General features: G+C 37.1%; 5 protein-coding genes across 12 annotated transcripts in view; 3 read left to right on the plus strand and 2 right to left on the minus strand.

The window, feature by feature from the left end:
• Positions 1-917, plus strand: part of LOC107638406 (ubiquinone biosynthesis protein COQ9-B, mitochondrial) — a 2,693-nt gene extending 1,776 nt beyond the window's left edge. Inside the window, exons 5-6 of the mRNA XM_016341660.2 lie at positions 334-407; positions 508-917. Coding sequence (XP_016197146.1) covers positions 334-407; positions 508-588 — 155 coding nt within the window. The 3' untranslated portion in view covers positions 589-917. The remainder of the gene's footprint in view (positions 1-333; positions 408-507) is intronic.
• LOC107638407 lies at positions 1,169-2,177 on the plus strand. Its single transcript, XM_016341661.2, has 2 exons — positions 1,169-1,514; positions 1,604-2,177. The coding sequence occupies exons 1-2, from the start codon at positions 1,388-1,390 to the stop codon at positions 2,047-2,049; spliced, it is 573 nt and encodes a 190-aa protein (XP_016197147.1). The 5' UTR covers positions 1,169-1,387; the 3' UTR covers positions 2,050-2,177.
• Positions 2,288-6,636, minus strand: LOC107638401 (inter-alpha-trypsin inhibitor heavy chain H3). The gene is made up of 13 exons (XM_016341653.2): positions 6,150-6,636; positions 5,899-6,054; positions 5,591-5,803; positions 5,399-5,488; positions 5,199-5,315; positions 4,823-5,092; positions 4,562-4,718; positions 4,326-4,403; positions 4,046-4,146; positions 3,667-3,837; positions 3,136-3,210; positions 2,952-3,056; positions 2,288-2,815 (listed from the first exon to the last, which is right to left on the minus strand). The coding sequence occupies exons 1-13, from the start codon at positions 6,537-6,539 to the stop codon at positions 2,474-2,476; spliced, it is 2,265 nt and encodes a 754-aa protein (XP_016197139.1). The 5' UTR covers positions 6,540-6,636; the 3' UTR covers positions 2,288-2,473.
• LOC107638403 (protein trichome birefringence-like 14) lies at positions 7,413-14,687 on the minus strand. 8 transcript variants are annotated; one of them, XM_021120280.1, is made up of 7 exons: positions 14,252-14,364; positions 13,226-13,372; positions 12,172-12,293; positions 11,241-11,392; positions 10,231-10,623; positions 9,201-9,396; positions 7,423-8,782 (listed from the first exon to the last, which is right to left on the minus strand). In XM_021120280.1, the coding sequence occupies exons 4-7, from the start codon at positions 11,389-11,391 to the stop codon at positions 7,939-7,941; spliced, it is 1,584 nt and encodes a 527-aa protein (XP_020975939.1). In that variant the 5' UTR covers position 11,392; positions 12,172-12,293; positions 13,226-13,372; positions 14,252-14,364; the 3' UTR covers positions 7,423-7,938. The 8 variants fall into 8 exon arrangements, with proteins under 8 accessions (XP_020975942.1, XP_020975938.1, XP_020975937.1 ...); XM_021120283.1 differs by lacking the exons at positions 12,172-12,293; positions 13,226-13,372; positions 14,252-14,364 and adding exons at positions 11,806-11,958; positions 12,324-12,470 and having other exon boundaries at positions 7,413-8,782; XM_021120279.1 differs by lacking the exons at positions 13,226-13,372; positions 14,252-14,364 and adding an exon at positions 11,806-11,958 and having other exon boundaries at positions 7,413-8,782; positions 12,172-12,439.
• LOC107638400 lies at positions 14,908-15,729 on the plus strand. Its single transcript, XM_016341652.2, has one exon. It carries the CDS (start codon positions 15,096-15,098, stop codon positions 15,588-15,590), a length of 495 nt encoding a protein of 164 aa, XP_016197138.1. The 5' UTR covers positions 14,908-15,095; the 3' UTR covers positions 15,591-15,729.

Raw genomic sequence — 19,663 nt, forward strand, 5'->3', positions numbered from 1 at the left:
CTTTCTTTTTTAGTATGTGAATAGACCAAAAATATTAACTGGGTTCCAATGTCCGTTCTCTCAAACTCCTTATTTTCTTGAACTGAGCCTGACATAGTAGCCAATTTTCTCATGGCAACCAATTTATGTGGTAATTTGATAAAGTATGTAATCAGGGGGAAAGCGATGGAATTTATTCTTTTATGCCCCACCCCACCCCACTCCATTAATATAGTATCTTATATTGAATAAAGTCCAATTTGGATGGATAACTAGCTGTTTGTGGCTCTGATCTGGTGGAGTTGTAACACGTGAGGACATTTCTTAATACATCTTTCGTTTGTTTCTTGTTAGACTTCCGTGATACATGGGCCTTCCTGGATGCTCGAGTGAAAGATGCTTTCGATCTAAAGAAAACCATTCAAGAGGTAATTCTGAATCTGTCCGTCGAGTTTTGGAATTTGAATTATTTACTATCATGCTTGGTGCATTCCGGACTTGAGAGTCAGTGATACTTTATTTTCTCAGGCACAGCATTTGGCAGAAGCTGTGAGTGCGGGACTCGGGAACACATTTCAAGGGTTTATGGGGAAAGTTCTTCGTAGATAATATTCGACTCCGCGGTCATATCATGTTTCTCTTGAACAATGAAACCATGATTATCACTTGTAGGAGATGCTATATTTACTAGTACTTATGGTTTGGATAAGTTCACATTTGTTCTGTGTTGGGCACTTCATTGGCTTAGCGCTCGAGTGCCTTATGCTAACACAATAATTTCACTCTTGTAAATAATCCCATTTTGGTTTTATGGCGCAAGGGACACATTTTTTAATGAGTTTCTTTTGGACTCTACAACTGTATTGATTTGGTGTTAATTTTTATGTTGTAACCTTCCGTATTATCAAGGGCTGTGCTTGCAAATAATTTGGTTCTCACCTTGTGCATTTATGCTACATAATCATTTTACGCTTGCTATCCATCTTGGTTTGATTGGTTATATTAGGAAATTATTGATTCAAACTTTTATTTCGTACTTGACAATGCTACTTTCCGCAAAATTTGACGAAATAATATTAAATAGCAAATGGTAAAATACTAGATAGTCATTACCTTGGTGTTTTATTAATCGAGATTCGAGAGGCCGAAATGAAGGAAGTAGAGTGTAGAGACATTGTTTATCTAGGTGTAAACCCTTTATTGCTTTCATTACGTGTCTAACCATTAGTGTGCATATGAATATAAAAATAAAAATAAGTGGGTAGGTGTGGACTGGAGACGGAGTAAAACATATTTTACTCCAAGATACAATCTCAACCTTTGATCTTAGTCTCAGGCAAGGACTTAAGTTAAGACAGCTTAGCGGGTAGCGCAGGCCGCAGGGCAGTGAGAAAGCAAAGAAGCAAGCATGTCACTGAAGGCATCCCAGGTGGCAACGAAGCTGAATCTGCAGCCCCACCCTGAAGGTGGCTTCTACACCGAGACATTCCGCGACGGATCCGTTCAACTCTCCAAGTCTCAGCTTCCACCCCAATGTAATGCACTCTTTCTTGTATTTCATGACCTTTTACAATTCCAGTATTCCATTCTGATTCAGATTTTGAAATTGAATTTACTGTAACAGACAAAGTTGATCGCCCTGTATCAACCTCCATATACTTTCTGCTTCCATCTGGCAGCGTGTCTCGCCTGCACCGCATACCCTGTGCGGAAACCTGGCACCACTACATCGGTGACCCCATAACCGTAGTTGAACTGAATGAGAACGATGCAAGTGTCAAATTCACCCAGCTGGGATCCAACCTAAATGAGAATGAGGTGCCGCAGTATACTGTTCCTCCCAACGTGTGGTTTGGTTCATTCCCCACCGGGGATTTCAACGCGTCTCCGGAAGGGTCGTCGTTCGTGAGAGGCGAAGCAAAGGACTGTGAGAGGCACTACTCTCTGGTAGGGTGCACGTGTGCACCCGCGTTTCAGTTCCAGGACTTTGAGCTTGCTAAGCGCTCTGACCTCGTCTCCCGCTTTCCCCAGCTGGACCAACTCATCACTGCACTCACTTTTCCCGAGTGATTACTCATACCTACTCCTAATTAAATAAATAAATGAGTGTTTTCCAGCTTTGTATTCAACTGAAGAATCTCTACTCTTTAATAATAAATTTACAAACGCTTCCTTCCTTGTATGGTTGCACTTTCTAATGAATGTTGTCTTTGATGCCTCATGGCTCTGCTCGTTATTACTTATCAACCATCGCAAGCACTCAGTATCAATCAAATACAAAACGATGAAAGCAAAGAAGGAGGAAATATTTGACTGGAAAATGACTCTCTTGTATATTCATATTCTATTTTTGCTACGAGTGTACAATTAACTTTCTATTGCATGTGTAATATACGGATATACATTGCCAGAACAACTAAAACTATACTATACAAAGAGAAATTTTCTGTGCAATAAAATACAAGAACCATCATACAACAAAATTGGGATTTCATCAGCCATCGTTTCCGGAACAGCATATCTCTGAACAACATGTGAGGCAGCCGAAGCATCCTAGACCAATGCAAAGCTGAGTCAATGCAGTTGCAAACTGGTTGTTCATCCGCGAACAGCAATCGATGCAGCACATGCAACAGCAGTAACTGCACATCCTGCTACAGCAATTTGAGGCCGCCTTAAATATTTCAGCCACTTCAGGTACCTTGGATACATCTCCTGGAGGAGTATTTTCAGCAGTTGCTTTCAAGTTGCCAAAGCCAACACCTAAATGTGGGAGTAAAATCATCCTCTGCCCTTGGACGTTTTCCTCATACTGGGGCTGGCTCTTTTTCGATGCCTGTTTGCAATGAATCAAAGAGATATGATTACAGAAGACTCTCTAAGATATTTTAACGGTATTAGTCTAAAACCAATGTTTTTCTACAGAATTTGAAAATGAAAAAGACAAAACACTCAATATTCATAACACGTACTTCTTTCTTCCCAGATTCCTTGACTTTCTTTAGATGATCATTCTCAAGTATTACCATACGTGTGTACTCGGACATAAATCCAGCCTGCAGGCTCAGTTTTGCGACCTGCCAATTAAAGGATTGGAGTGAGAAATATAAAACTGAATGTCCCATGCACCAAGTGGAGTGATATATTACAAAGTACCTTCTGTTCTATTTGTTTATTTTCTGAAAGCCATGCTTGAGCAGTTAGAATCTCTATCTGATCTCTTGCAGAAACCTGTTTAAGAGAAGAAATGAGGAATTGAAAGAAAAACAGTAGTAACGGAAAGGAGACAGAATGGTAAATATATGCGCATTATTTAAAAAGCAGCATCCAACTAAAGATCCAAAGACGATGAATGCAAGAAACGAAGAACTGATGACAAGAGTTTATGATGATGGACACACCACAGAAATATGAAGTAGGGAAACAAGACCGTGGTTCTTTGTGAACACGCAGAAAAATATAATAAAGACAGGTTATAAGAGGAATCCCTTCTAAATGGTTAAAACTTGATGCAACTACTAATTATATTGTTTCATGAGCAAACAGATTCTTTAAAGTAAAAAAAACTTCACATAGAACCAATAACTAAATAGCTCCCCAAGCACCCTCTACAAATTTGGCATCTCCTGTCCAGAAATTGTATGTATAATTTTAAAAATAAGTATACATAGTGATAGAACACTTTACCCTCTGTAAAGGCATGTCCTTAGCTGTTTCTATCTTCATATCTACAGCAAAATTACTGAGATCAGCCAAGATACCTTTGACTTTAACAGTTTCGGGGAAACTTCCCTTGTACCTTCCAGATATAGTCAATGGACCCCCTGATGAAAGATCTGGAATATGAGAGGGGTGTACCTATCACAAACATTGCAGATAACTCCATAAGCAAGAGGCATAAACTCTTTGGACAAACATTCTACTTATACAATAGCATGTGTAACATTAAATAAGGGTATGCGGAATATAATAAATGTCATTATTTTCAGGACAGGCCGTTATAAAGAGGTTCATGCACAGCATACTTTTTTCCAATTCAATCTAGCGAGGTACCAGAAGTTTTTACCTCAAACTCATCAAGATCATCAAATATGTCTATTGTTATATTTGCTAGAACAAGGGATGAAGCTTTGTCAAACAATGCCAGCATTTGAGGCTCAACCAAATCTAGCAATCCAAAAAAAGAGGGCAGCTGTCAAATTAGATATAAATGCAGAAACAATAGAAATTCATACAAAGTAATCTAAGAAACGTTTCCTGTTTAATGCCTAAAGGAAGAGTTTCTACACAAATACCAAAATGCCAAATTCAAAATTTCATACCAACAATGTCAATTCAGACCTTACCTACATCAAAAGCTGCATCATAGTGTCCCCTACTAATCACAGCTAGCATCCTCAAGAAATAATGGTTGCAAAATGAACCTGGGGTTGAATAAGGTGTTATATAACATACAATGAAGAATAAAAAGAACTTAAGACGATTTAACCCTTTTTTTTTTTGGACAAAAAGGATGTCATAGCCTAACAGATTATTTCAACTGGAAAGATCTGATTAAGGTTCAAGGCCTAGAAACTGAGACCTATTCCAAAAGTGTAAATTCGGGGGCATATTGACTCTCCATCTGCCATATGATTTTTTACCATAGAACAAATTTGTCTCTCATCTTCAGCAGTTCCATCTGTAACTAGGAAAACTATTGGAACTGAACTTTGAGCACTGGATAGCATCTCTATTGCCTGAAATGAAGAAGATAATAATTGATTTGATGTTCAATAGATTCAGTACCTAATAACAGTTCAATAATATTCACATAGAAATGGTATTGAATATTTCAATGTACCGTGTTTAAGGGATGTGAAATATTTGTACCACCCCCAGCCACAAAATTCACATTAATCCACTCAATGGCCCTTTCAACAGTATCCTTGGAAGCCAATTCCATTGTTTTCGAAAATAGACGACTCTCTGCATTGAAGGCGATAATATTAAATGAATCATCGGGATTAAGCTTAGAGAGTGCTGCAGATAAGGCACTCTTTGTGTCTTCAATTAGTTTTCCCTGCATGCTTCCGCTGATGTCGATAACAAATATTATATCCTTTCTGAATACCTACATATAGAGTAGGACCAGAAGTGAGAAGAAAAAGAAAATTTAATAGTTATATATAAAATAAGATAATATATACACCTATGAAGATTGCAGATATTACACAAACCTTGTCACGCTTTATATCTCCTGGAGAAAGGTATATGTAGAACATCTGTCTCTGATCAAAATCATGCATAGATGCACCTTCCAAAAGGATGGCTCCATTTATATAATTCGTCGGAACCTAAATAGACATAGCTATTCCAATAAGATAACCTTTCAACAGCTGAATTACAATTTATTAAAAAAGAATTGATTGAGTCTTACAGCATATGAAAATCTAAAATCAGTTTTCGACCACGAGAGAACTTCGGCATCATATAAGAAACCCATACTCCCAGCATGCCGCTTCATTGCCTGTAACAAGTCAGGTTCAAATGGTTCATTCATCATACAATTTGTAAACTTTCAAATGTTCAACTATGATCGTACCAAACACACACACAAACAAATATGCACCTTTAGTTGATGGCTCATTGTCCTGCAAAGAATCTCACTTCCTGGAAGAGCATTTACATTGACTTGTATCTTCTCTTTCTTGGATAATCTCTTCCCAGCAGGGTTGACAAAATCAGGAAAGGTATACGGCAAATCCAAACAGTACTCACCCTCGGTGTAGACCAATTTCTGAGACCAACTAATTTTAATAGATAAATTGGTACCCCCATCAATCTGTAACAACCACAGAGACAGAAGGCCACAGTTACTAACAAGTAAACAGCATCAGAATAAAACTAGTTTTGGAAGGAGAGCAAGCATTGATTCACCTTTGGTATAGTCAAAGTAAATATATTAGAGTTGACAAAGCCTCCATTTTGAAGGGAAGTGCCACTCTCATTTTTCTTGGTGTCATCATCCATCACAACCAGCTGAGTTGAATATGATTTCCTTGGAACCTCAATCTCAACACCTAGAATTGAACCCTGTTAGCCAAATCACGTTAGAAACACTTAATAATCATCCAAATGAATAAAAAAAATAGAGTGATCAGAAAGAAGAAGAGAAAAGAGGAATTCACCCGGGAACCCATGGGAACAGCGAGACGGCAATCACAGCTTCGGCTTCCCATGATGCAATGGACACGCCATACGCCGGTCACCGTGATGAACGCGGTGTCGAGGTGGCAATCGACCTCCGCGGCGATGGCGTTCATCTGAAGCGGAATGAGCGCCGGCGGGTCGCAGCGTCCGTGAACGTGCGGCTGGTAGCTCGGAATGTCCGGGTTGTCAACGATCCCCGGGTCTTGAATGACGGCGTAAACCATGGGCCCCGAAGGAAGGAGCGCCCTGGCTGACTTGGCCATCGGCACCACCGGATTGGGCGGTGCCACGGCCCTGTCCTTGCCGAAGTATATTCGCTTGGAGAGCTTGATCCCATCATCAACGGCTCTGGAAAAATCCTCCGCCATTAGAGTTTTCAATACAGAAAAGTGTGTGAGAAATGAATAAAGCTTGAAGAAGAATTACGAAAAGGGTGAAGAAGAGTTTGGAAGAAGAAAAGGGAGCAGAATATCTTTGCAAAAATAAAAGGAGGGTAATAACGTTCTTGTGTTATGGTGTAGTAGTGCTGTGCTGTGGTGGGGCCCTCCCCTATTCCCTATTCCCTATGCTCTTCTAAACTACACACCTTCTGTTTTTCCGTTATGTGGTCTGTTGGACCGTTCCTCTTCTGCCACGTGTTCCTCTTCCATGTCGGCAATTGTGTGTTGTGTGTTCACTCGATTAAAACTTCATAACTATAAGTTGATAAATCAGTTGAAAAAAGAAGATATTGTTGTTAAAACGACTTTTGCAATTGAATTTAATTCATGACTTTGCATAATTGACACATTGATTTGATATATTACTATAGTTTACGCGATTTCATTATGATATTAAGCATTATTAACAATAATAGATAGACCAGCGGGGACGTTGATCGCTACTATTAAATTTTGATATGTGAGGGTCCTGTCCATGTGATGCTTAACTTGCAAGGTCGTTCCATTAATAAATACACTCCAATTGTCTATATTTCCCATACTTGACCGTTGAAATTTATGAATTGTTTGTTTCTTACTGGTCTCAGTCTCACAGATTTGCGCACCACACTCCTTACATGCCTACATTTATGAGACTGCGTATTTCGCTTTCTGTGCTTTTTTGCCTTGGATAAGATACATCAAAGCTGACATCTATTTTGCCATTATTGAGAGATCCAAGTGTCTATTGCTTCGTGCATTTTCTGATTTGAAAACTTCTGATAATCAAACTAGTATTTAGTATTGTTTAATTCAAACGCGTCAATGGATATGCAGGAGTTGGATAAAAAAGAATATTCAACAAAAGGAGGGACCCCCCACATATAATACTCAATCCCGCCTGGGAGAGATACATAACATATCATCATATTGTTGTGTAATAGGGTTGAAAGTTGAAACCCCTTTAAGGTTTGACAAATCTAAGAGCAACAGTATCTTCCTATCCTACTGACCAGAACCTCTGCTGCTACTGCTGCTGCTACACCACACAATAGCAACTCACGTTCCGCTAACATTCTTCAAATGCTCCTATACTGCACCTTTGTCATCGGCCTTTCTGCTGAGGACTCCAAGGGGCCATGCCAACTAGTGTTTAATTTATATTCTAGTGTCTCTGCGCTTTTCGGCTTCAAATATCTCATAATATTACCTCAAGAGTTGGATACATTGCAACCCCATGACAACATCCTCTGCGAAACTATGGTATTCGAAGTTAAGTGACCCATTCCAACTCAAGGAATGGTGGTAATGTTTTTAAGGCCAACCAAATACTCTCCAACACAACAAACTAGATCTGTGCAAAGATTAGTTCATTCCATGTATCAGGAACACCCGGCAAACACCAGTGTAAGCAATCTTGCACGCCTGGCTGTGCTGTCAGGCTGTACCGTGATATATGAGCCTCGTCCCTAAGCTGAGAAAGAGCTGTTATGTCCAAGAGCTTCACTCCTGTTCCTTTCACTGCACTTGCAGCACTTTGATCAGTAGACTCTTCACCCAATATTTCCTTTCCTATTGACATTGGTGTGGTGTTGTCACAACTGCCTCCAGTGTTCCACTCCCCACCAAAAAAATGCCTAGGAGAAATGGACCGATAAAAGGCCTTCAGACCAGGGTACTTTGGGAGCTGTGAATTCACCCAACTAACAATGCTATGAATTGTAAGATTCTTGGCAACCCATATCACTGCTATTTTCCTATTGGTATTTGGCTTCCCCCCAACATGCATTACCCATTTGTTAGCATTGAGCTTTCCTCGATTCCAATGGTGACCTGTGTTGAGAACCAGTACATCAAACCTGTGAAGGTACTGGCGCAAAAATGCCGGTGGCCGATCCAGGTGCATTGCATACTCTGTTTCTGGGTTGTTTATGTCAATTGGTTCAATATCACAGAGACTTGCTGACCAGTAGTAGAGAATGGTAGTATTGGTGCTTGGGAAACGGTAAGCCCATCCACTAGGGCGGGAATTTCCCTCTGTCAGAACCAATCCATACTCTGCACCCACATCTTGTACATCAGGGGCCTCCTTACCACCAGTGACCATGCACATTAAAGACTGGAACTGCTGCCGGCCCAATGAGTCTCCAACAAATGCTAGAGTTTTGCTTTGCATCCTGAATGCACAAAAGCTTATTATCAATTAGTCATGCATTTGTTGGCCTTTTTACTGTTGAACTTGAACTTAAATAGACAAGTATGAAGAAAGAAATCTAGATGTGAAAATTAGGGGAAATTTGTTCCTCTATATATCAAAAGCTGCCTTAAAGAGTAAAGGCATCTCAAAAAGCAGTAGTCACATGTGACCACAAAAAATAATTTGAGGGAATCATTCAATAATATGCTAACACATGCCTCAACCAAAGCTGCCTATCCTCTTTCAGGTCCATTGAGGAGCATCCTATTCCTCAATCATTTTGGAATAAGTGAGTTACAGGCAAAAGAAACAAAAAGTCACAATTTTGAGCATCAAATCCCTGAGGGTAGACTCACGATTACGTAAGCATAGAATTTATATATTCAAATACAATCGAGAGAAATAGAGAATACCTTGTCAAAAATTTAGAACCTTCAAATTCCTCCATTTGACAATCATTTGGCTGCCATCTGAGCTTCTCATAAGTAAAATCAGTACGTTGCATCATGCGGCATGCCCACATCGCTGACAGCCACTGTTTGCAATGAAATCCAGAATACAAAGGCCGCTTGTCATCTAGAACCCATTTTCCTTTTGCATAGTTACAGACTGCAGAAAAAGTTGGGGAGGGAACATCCATTAGTTAACAGTGCTTATAAATAAATAACCCATCATTCCAATAAATGTGCAGGGAAACGCCCTCCTGAACAAGATAATGATCTGATAAATCTTTTAATGAATGAAGAAACCAACAGATGCAATAATATCGGAAGAAAAACGTACAACATAAGTCAGCTTGTCTAATATGAGAATTTTGTTATCCAAATATTAGTCTAAAGTATGTTTTTCTGTTTGCTAATTACACATGTTTAAAATAGTGGCTAAGGGCTATCAAGATAATAGTCTACCTGTAACAAATGGAAAGAGTACAAGAAACAGACAAATTCTAACTTGAACTAATTATAAAAGGTTTCTTAAAAATACACCAAAAGAAAAGGTAAAAATATAGGAGGTATCCTTCAATAGAAAGCTTATTATTAGAAAACATCATGACAATTGGGAACCAATTTAACTTTACAATAATGTATCGAGCTTTCTCCAAAAACAATAAGGGCTGCACAAGGATCCCACATTACGCAGAATCAGGTAAGCCGACACCTGAAGGATGTAATATATCCAACCTAACCTTATGCGAATGTCAGTGGTTGATTCTACGGCTTAAATCCATGATCTTGAGATCACACAAAGACAACTAAATCCTTGTTCCTAGCATAACTTCTTCGTTTAGAAACAATAAAGAAAAATGTTTCTGATAAAAAATCTATAGAACATGCTGACAAGTGTGTGTGTGTGTGTGTGATTCACCCATCAAAACATTCCAAAGCAACTAAACTTTTCATTAGAGTTAATAGATGATAAGTATGAATGAAGAGTAGTCAGCACCTTTACTCTCTGTAGCCTTATTTGAATTCTTGTCTTCTCCACTAATTAAAGAGCTTCTTTGTGGATCTTCGTTTGTTGGATGTTTTATATTTTCTTCTTGTTTTGAAGTTCTCTCCGCCTGTGCTTCATTCCTTTCAGTCTTATGCGCTGTTGGATTCGGAAAAGTTTGTATAGCATGATTTTTCCCAGCTTCCGAAATTCTGTCATGTTCTACTTCTTCATCTGACACATTGAAAGACTGATTTGCTTCATTTGACACACTGGAAGGATGTTTTACTACATCTGACACTCTTGAAGGATGTTTTACTACATCTGACACACTTGAAGGATGTTTTTCTTCATCTGATACATACGAAGGATGTTTTACTTCATCTGGCACACTTGAAAGTATTTCTACACCATCACATAAAAGACATGTTAAGCTGCAGAAATCAAAATGAGATTCCTTTTTCTTAAAAAGATTAAAGGAGAGAAAAGAAGAGGGTTGTGGTAAGGGCTATATCCCCCACACCACAAAATGAAAAAAGAAAAAAAAAAACACCAAAAAAAAAAAATCGAGCATTCAATATAACAAGGGGCCAACATCTAGCAATATATTCAACTGAACCCCCATCAAGGCATCAACTAAGCTTAACAGGACAGTGGGTGCAGCATTCTGACCAGATTAATATACTTAGTACTAATAGTGTTTTTCTTAAGCAGCATGAACTATCAATCAAACATTGGTACAAAAAGATATATTAAGGATATTCTAATCGAAATTTCAAATAGATGAGATTATGCTGAACAAGAAGCTAAAGATTGGTTTCCAGCTTCATCACCCACAGGGACAAAATGCGGCGAGAGATACTTTAATTCTACTCGTTGACAGAAAGATTGCAAAAACATACAGCAGAAAAATATATGCCAGATAGTTGTTCAAGTCTATAAAACAATATTTGTCATACTGATAGAGTATCATATTGGTGTGTTTTGAAAAAGAACTATTTTATATACATATGGAAGCAAACCTGAAGACAGCTGCAATGGATCTTGCGGAGGGAAAAGGGCAGTAAGACGGGGTGTTTTCTCCCAGTTCCACAAAATGATAGTTGCAGACATGACAACAATGGTAATAAGAGTAATTTCTTTACCCTTCAACCCATTTAAGCCTGTCTTCATCCTGCAAAAACATAAAACATAAAATCAAAAGAACAAAAAGGAAGAAGAGAAGAGCAAGCTCTCATCTAAAAGTCAAGTGGACATGCATCAGCAAAAATAAGAAAAAACAATGATCACTAGCAAGAACAGAGAGCTTCAATTTCAGCAAACACATGGACACTGCACACATCAAGAATTGGCAATAGAAGCTCAATATAACTCTAAAATGCAGAAAACAGAACCAGAAACTGAAACAGCAACCCAGCAATCCAGCAACTAACATTAGTTTAAAAACATTTTAAGCTCAATCTGCAAACAGACAAAAGGAACAAAAATACACAACCTTAACCATATATTTTTATTAGCTTAATCATCCAAAATAAATAGATTTTACTGCCTTACAGTTAAACACCAATCCAAAATAACAATCTCAACCTATGAAGTCCTTCCTCCCAATCACGCAAGAGCCACCCTCCCAATTGTGGAAAAAACTTAAACCTGAACGCGTCCTCTAGACCTCTACCCTGATCTTACTAATCTGAAAGAGGAAAATTTTATGCCCAATTCGAAAACTTTCTGCATCGAAACCTGGGCAAGTACCATCTTGTAAGCCAAGTATGACACAATCTCAGGAACATCAAAACATAATTTTTCTTTGTAAAAAAAAAAATCCCAAATCAAAGTTCAGGAGCTAGCTATACGCCTATCACAATGGCACATAATTTATACATCGCAAATCTCGCACGAAATTGACAATGGATCTGGCAAGTTCACAAGCATAGACAACAACAATAACGGTACCTGTTCTATGTAAGATCAAAATCACCCCAAAAAGGGAAAATAGAAAAATCAACTTTGCCGAATGCGGAAGAAATTAGATGCCGAATTGAGAACAATGTCGCCGACTCCAAGAAGAATAAAACCTGGAAGAAGAGAGGTAAGGAGCTATGTACCTCTGAGCGTACGGTGTACGAAGAACAACGCAGTTCGCGGCAACGCTTCACCGTCACTCCTCAAAAGTTCATATGCAAATGCTTTTATTCTTTTTAACTATTTTAAGTTTTTAACAATATAAATAATCATATAATCATGCTCATGTGCTATTTCTTAACCAACAGAAAAAATAATGTTGGTGAATTATGTCAGGTTATAGTTAATTAATTATGATTTAATCATTGATATAAATATAATATAGTTAGTTTTAGATACAGTAACTGATTTTGTTCTCCTAAGTTGACCATCATTAAAGGAATAATCCTTTAGTAATCTACATTTATTCTGCATATTTCTAAATTTGGAAAGATTTTTTATTTTCTTTATTTATGAGCATTTATCGTATAGAATATAGATAATGATGAGACTGCTTAACCATTCTTTTTCGGGTTGAGAAACGCTTTCCAAGGGAACATGCCATTAATCCATATTAATAATGTGAGATTTATGATTAACAATTGAAGCAAGTAGACTGCTTAGTTTAATTTTTTGGTCTTAAAATGGTTTTAGTCTCACACACTACTATAATATTCAGGAAATTCTGTTTATTATTACTAAATTTTTCATAATTCTCTTCTTAAATAAAAAGCCTGGAACTTCGAGCTACTTTGATTGTGCCACTGCCACTACTTAAAAAATAAGTCTTACAAAATCTATTTTAAAAGAGTAACGTGAAGGAATTAATTTATTAAAAATATAGAAAATTGGAAGAAAACGTCCTTTGTTATCATTCATTCAATGGAAGGTGATGAACATTTGCAACAATGGTAATAAATAAGTTTTCAGTGAAATTGGAAAACTGAGACTACCGAAGTTAAAAATGGTTCTCAAACTCCAAAGCTTATTTCACAGAAATCATTACCTTCCCATATGGTGTGTTCAGAAATTCTGCTCTGATCTTGTTGAATTCAGTTACCACATTCACTTCCATTGTCACTTATTTACCCTCCATGCATTGACCTCCTTAATCAACTTTATATCCTTATATTATGGAGTGGCGCACAAACTCCTTTATTTCAGAATTATGGGTAATAATAACTGTTAATGTTGTAAGTGTAAGGAGTAGTATATGAAATTAATCTTACATTGAAGAAAGCAAGGAAGAGCGAAAAATTTATAAGATGAAAGACCCATTAATTTACTATTTTAAGATTTTGAGTTGGATGTGGTGTTTTCTCTCTTAGTGGTCGAGAACTCCTCACGATGGTACAACAATAACATACTTTAGTTTGTTTATATCTTTTTCACCACTTTGACAAAGATTCATTGGGATAAGTTGCTTTAACTTTCTTGATGTATTCATAAAATAATGTGTAAAATACATTATGTATGTCACAAAAACGTTAAAATGAAAAATGAAGTCATAAGAGCAGTGCATGCATTAAGAAAATATGTCAATTGTTTATTCAAGGTTGCATGAACAAGATTACAAAAGACACATGATACTTTTGAGCACAACTTTCTCAACAACGGATCTTGTAGTGCAGCCATAGTGGCTCCACCATAAAAAAGCTTATATGTATGTCTAGGTATATATGTATGTATGTATTAGGATACCGTACTAACATGAACAAAGAGTTTAGCAATGATGGGACCAAGAAGTACCAACCAATGAAACCACTTGGACCAGATCACTTCCCCCTCATGATCTTTAGCTGTACAAGTACAATCAATAATTCCAGTTTTGCCCTTGATTTGCATTTTGACGACCTTAAAAATATTATTTATAATGAATGGATGCATGCCACTCTCTATGTTAGTAGTTAGTATGAAATGTGTATAGCTATATAGCATTTATGGATATGCATATCAAATTTGTTAGTAGGTTGTGACTCTTGCCAATAATAATACAAGTAAAAGAGATTCCCTTAATATCAGAGAGTTGTACCTCACTCTTGTCATCTTCTGCTGCAAGTTCCCAAGTCCTGCATGCATTGTGATGGTAGTTCCCTTTCCTCTTGTCCCTTTCTTAGCTTGCAATGGATTCCCCAGGCCACCTTCAAACCCTACCTAGTCTCTTTTATTCAAACATTTAAGTCTGCTATTTAATAACTCCCAGCAGCTATCTAAGCAAACCACCTGCCCTTTAATTTGGAACAATATTTGAAGATGATGGAAATAATAATTAAATATAACAGTATATATATATAGCAAATAAACTACATTGAGGAGTAGTATAGCATGTGTGCAACCTTAAGAAACGAAAACAGTAGTGTCAGCATCTTATTCTTGTGTATGGCAGAATTATGATTCACATTCCCATTGATTCTAGACTCATTATGATAGGACCATGCTCTCTCTTTTGCATGTGACATGAAATGAAATAAATAAGATCAGAGCCGCTAGGCGCTTGTATTATTACTATTAGTTACAGTTAGTTATATCACTCTTAATAAGGACTCATAAAATACATTGAAACAAAAAGCTGTTTTTCACATGTTAAAGTAATTGGCAATCAATCAATGCCTACAATGTTAGTAGCAGCAAATAATGAATTGAAATTTTGAAATTCTTTTCCTTTCATTTTTATATTTCTTTACATAGGCAGGTCATAGGTGATCTAGTACCTTCCAATCACATTCCTTACCGACATCTGTCCATCACAAATAATTTTTCGCCTTTTGTTTAAAAAACGAAAAAAAGTGATAATATTTGTGTTGTGTTATTTATATAATTAAAGAAGGGAGACATTGACATTAGGTTAGGAAGAGAAAGAGAGAGAGAGAGAATTGATGAAGAGAATGGGAATTTCTTCAGAGTGTGAGCAAGGTAGTAACAGTGTCAACGGTAACGGTAACGGTAACGGAAACGTGAACGCGGTTGAAGTAGAGTGCGTGAAATGCGACTCATGCGGCTTCACGGAAGAATGCACGCCGGCGTACATTTCACGGTTGCGGCAGCGCTACCAGGGACGCTGGCTCTGCGGCCTCTGCGTCGAGGCGGTCAAGGACGAGCTTCTCAGATCCGACACCCTCATCTCCACCGAAGAAGCTCTCAACCGCCACATCTCTTTCTGCAGAGACTTCAGAGCTTCAGCCAAACCAGAGCACCCTCTCTTCGCCATGGCACGAATCCTTCGAAGAAGTTTGGATTCCTCTTCTTCTTCTCCGAGGCCTCTCCGGACCAATTCCACCGGAGCACTTCCACCGCTTCATCGTGTTCAAACTGCTCCACCAGCCGCTCTTCTTCGATCCGACAGTTGCTTCTCATCTATATCAGGGGTATAACACAACTCCATGATTACGATCACTTCACCAATCGCCACTACTTCCTTTCTTTCTTTCTTTTAATCCTTCTTCTTTACTGTATATACATGTAGACTGGTTAACAAATTCTTCAAACTTTTAATTCCTTCTTATTCTCTAATTTTCTCTGTTTTTTTCTTAATTTTCTTATATGCTGAATATTCCATGAATTTCTTCTTGTAATTTAGATATATATTTATTTTTGTGAAAACAAAGCTTATGAGTTAAGCTAAGAGTATTGAATTAGAATGAGAACAAAAAAAGACAGCGCAAACTCCAGGCTCAATCCTTTTTTAAAAAAGAAAGAATTTTACAATCCAATGAGTGATGATCACATTATAGTTGTATGACGAATCTTAATTCCTAAGCCTTTCCAAACTAATGATTCTCACTTTCTTAGCTGTTAATGTCCATTTTCAGCATGCCCATTATTAACCATACTCAATCAAAAGATTCTCTCTTTCTTTCTTTCTTTTTCCATACAAGAAAGAAAAAAGAAAAGGGGGAAGGTGACAGAAAACGAAAGTGCACGGAAAATTCCCAACGTTGTTTTTTGGTGCAAGAGTATTAAACTTTTCAGGGCTCCAGTTAATTAGTGTACCAGCCAAATTTTAACTACTTAGGTACATGAAGCAAAGCATGCATTCCAATGAAGCTGTAAAATTTTCCATTTTGTCTTTTCTTTGTTGACTAAATTTCCGTTTTGGTCCCTGAAATTTAAGTGATTATCCATTTTGGTCTTTGAAATTTAAAATTAGCTATATTGGTCCTCCAAATTCAAGTCCCGATACCAATGTGGTCCCTCGAATCTTTCTGGCGATGACTAAACAAATAGAATGCTGAGATGATATGCTTCCCTGCTACGTTGGATGATGAGTAAACAACGTTGTTCACTCTTGGCATCCAAACAAGTCAAAAATATCGTGGCTTTGAATATAAAGAGAGAAGAAATGATGAAGACCCAAAATAAAATATTTTTCTTCTCCTCTACCTCCAATATTCTTCATTTCTGACTTGTTTGGGCACCAAAGGTAAACGACATCGTTTACTCATCATCCACCGTAATAGAAAGGATGCTATATCAGTACTTTGTTTGTCTAGTCATCACTGGAAAGAGTTGAGGGACCATATTGGTGTTGGATTTAAATCTAAAAGACTAATATAGATAATTTTAAATTTCAGAGATCAAATTGAGTAATAGCATGAAGTTCAAGGATCAAAATAGGTATTTAGTCTTTCTTTCTGGCTCTTCCTTCAACCCCAAGGCCTTTTATAAATTGCACAACTTAATTGGTTCTTTTACATATCTGAATTAGGACATGAAAGCTATAATAATTGGTTTAATTCCTATGTGAGATGTGATTAAGAGACACAGATAATTAAGCATATATTACTACATTAATAAAAATAATGTCAGTTTGAGACCAATAATTTTACGGTGATACATTCGGAATGATTAGCGAGCAGTAATTTTTATTTATCAGTTTGAGACCGAAATTTACTTCTTGTCTGTATGGATAGATAGTGACATAAAGAAGAAAAAGAGTAAGAGTGATCTGAACCTTCCGGATGTATCCACCAGGTGTTTATGTGTGTTCTGACAAAGGGATCGAGTGTGAGTGGGGACACACCCCCCAAACCATTTGGATTATCATTGCAAATTGTTGTTATTATTTTATGATGATGTCCTTTTAGGTTCTTCGGTTTGCGTGTTTGTGTTGGAGACTTGGATCTCATTCACTCTACGTTTCTTATAACAATCAAGGTTTTTGCTACCACATCTTAATTAGATATTTCAATATTTGTGTTTACGTGTTGTTGTTGGAGTGGATTATTGATAATTATCTAATGCTAATATATATATAAAAACTAAATTAGTAGTTCATTTAAATATTGAAGAGTCAATTACTCATGGTGTCACGTTTTATTGTGTTACGATAATTGCTAATTGCTTAGCTAAGATCAGATATGCAATCTTGATCTTGACCGATCCTGATATCTAGAATCTAGAAGATATTATATATCAATTCAATTCACTTTGCCATAACCCTGGGAAGTTTCTTTTGTGAATTGATTAGTTTGGTTTGATGCTACAAAAGTTAAAAAAGCAGCTCCTGTTAGAAGCAAAAAAGCATTAAAATAGGTATCTTCAGGTTCAAAACCAGAATCAGAAGAAACCAACACAAACTTTTATTGACGTAACGGTGTACGGTGCCACATGCATGCACCAAAGCCATTTGAAGTGTGCATTAAAATGTGGTGTATCTCATGATAATGATAAATAAGTGTATTACTCAGAGTACAACGGTGCCCATTTTCAGCAGAAATTTTCTCACTTTCACCTACTTGCAATGCAAGTAGTAAAAAACAAAGTAAAACAGCAGAAGAAAAGGACTTGAGGGACCAAGTGAATTTTTCCAAGTAAAGGTTACTTTTGATTTTCAAAGAACATAAGGAACTTTTTATTTTTAATATGATGAAAAGAATGGTGTATACCTTAAATTATGGGGGTGTATGGTGATTCACTGGCGTATGATGGTTGTCCAAGAGAAATCGGACCATCCGATTAGAGGTACTGAAAACCCTGGGTCCGATGTGTGTACTAGCAGAAAATTTTGGGTCCGATTTCAGAAAACCTTGGGTCCGATTTGTACCCCCTCTCTCTGTAATGAAATCGGACCCTCCGATTTGTGTACTTTCCACAATTTTAAAAAATATTAAAAATTACAATGTTAAGGTATATCACTATTCCTACTTCCATAACAAAAAAAATTAGCCGAAGATAAGAATCCAAGATATTTAACATTTTTCCAATTTTCCTAATGCTATTGCCTCACATATAGCACCATAATCCAATTTCTTAGTCATCAAAGTAATTTAGTCAAACTGAATTATTATTCATATGGGTCACGAAGAAACAATTTCCATTATATATGCTCTTTTGTTTAAAAGGTAGCTTACCTAACCCCTCATATAGTGCTCTTTGTTCTATTTCTTGTGCAAGTCCACTCTGAAAGAAAAACATCCAATTTTAACCCAATAATACTGCCCTTTTAAAAAGAACATCATAGACTTCTCTTTTCCCCCATTTTTCTACTAGTACCTTAGCTAAGGGACAGGGACTAAACGTGCAAAAGCATCATGTGATTTTCTATGACCCCACATTATATTGACCATAGAGATCAATAAACATACATATAAAGGGTCACCATTGCAGCAAGTCCAAGAAGAACTTCTTAACTGCTCTAGATTTGCATATTTTGGAGTTTCACTTATCATGAGGTGGGTTCAAAGTTCAAACCATGTTACTTGTATGTTTAGGTTGCAACAACATTATTTATCACTTTATTAACATTTAGTTGTTAATTGTAGTTACACATTATACTTTTGCAAAACGTGAGATTGATCTCTCTCTCCTTTATTCTGTTGTGATAAACTTATTCAAGAAAGTGATCAATGAAAATATGACAAATGAACAAGAGCAAGAGCGTGGTACATCAAATTAAAGCACTGGAAGTTATCAGAAGTTACAGAATCCAGAGAGCTCTGATGAAGAGCATGGCTTTGCAGTCCCTTTTTCTTTGTAAAATCAGCATCAATGCCAAAATTTCAGGGAATAATTCAAGAGTCCAGTGAAGGCCATCATGACTTTGTATAAATATGGAAATTGCTCAAGGCAAATTTCATAATTCATCTAAGCTTGCAAAAGCACTTATAGACAAAAAGAGCTGGAAAAATCTCAATAATTTGTATATTCAGTACGACCAACTCTATGCAATCCTCACCATAATCTTGCATGATTGCCTGCTTCAATCACTTGATTAATATCTTAATTTCAAATTCACAACCTTAATTAGAATAGTCAGTCTGAATTCTGAAACTGATTGGTAGGGGTGTTCATGGATCGGATCCGATCCGCATATCCGCGGTGTTTATCCGAATCCGATCCGAAAATTGCGGATATGGATCCGATCTGCAAGGCTTTCGGATCTGATCGGATCGAATCCGCACACTAATCGGATCGGATTGCGGATTTTGTGTTGATATCCGCATAT

This window comes from Arachis ipaensis, chromosome B04, assembly GCF_000816755.2.
Source record: "Arachis ipaensis cultivar K30076 chromosome B04, Araip1.1, whole genome shotgun sequence".
Classification (NCBI taxonomy): domain Eukaryota; kingdom Viridiplantae; phylum Streptophyta; class Magnoliopsida; order Fabales; family Fabaceae; genus Arachis; species Arachis ipaensis.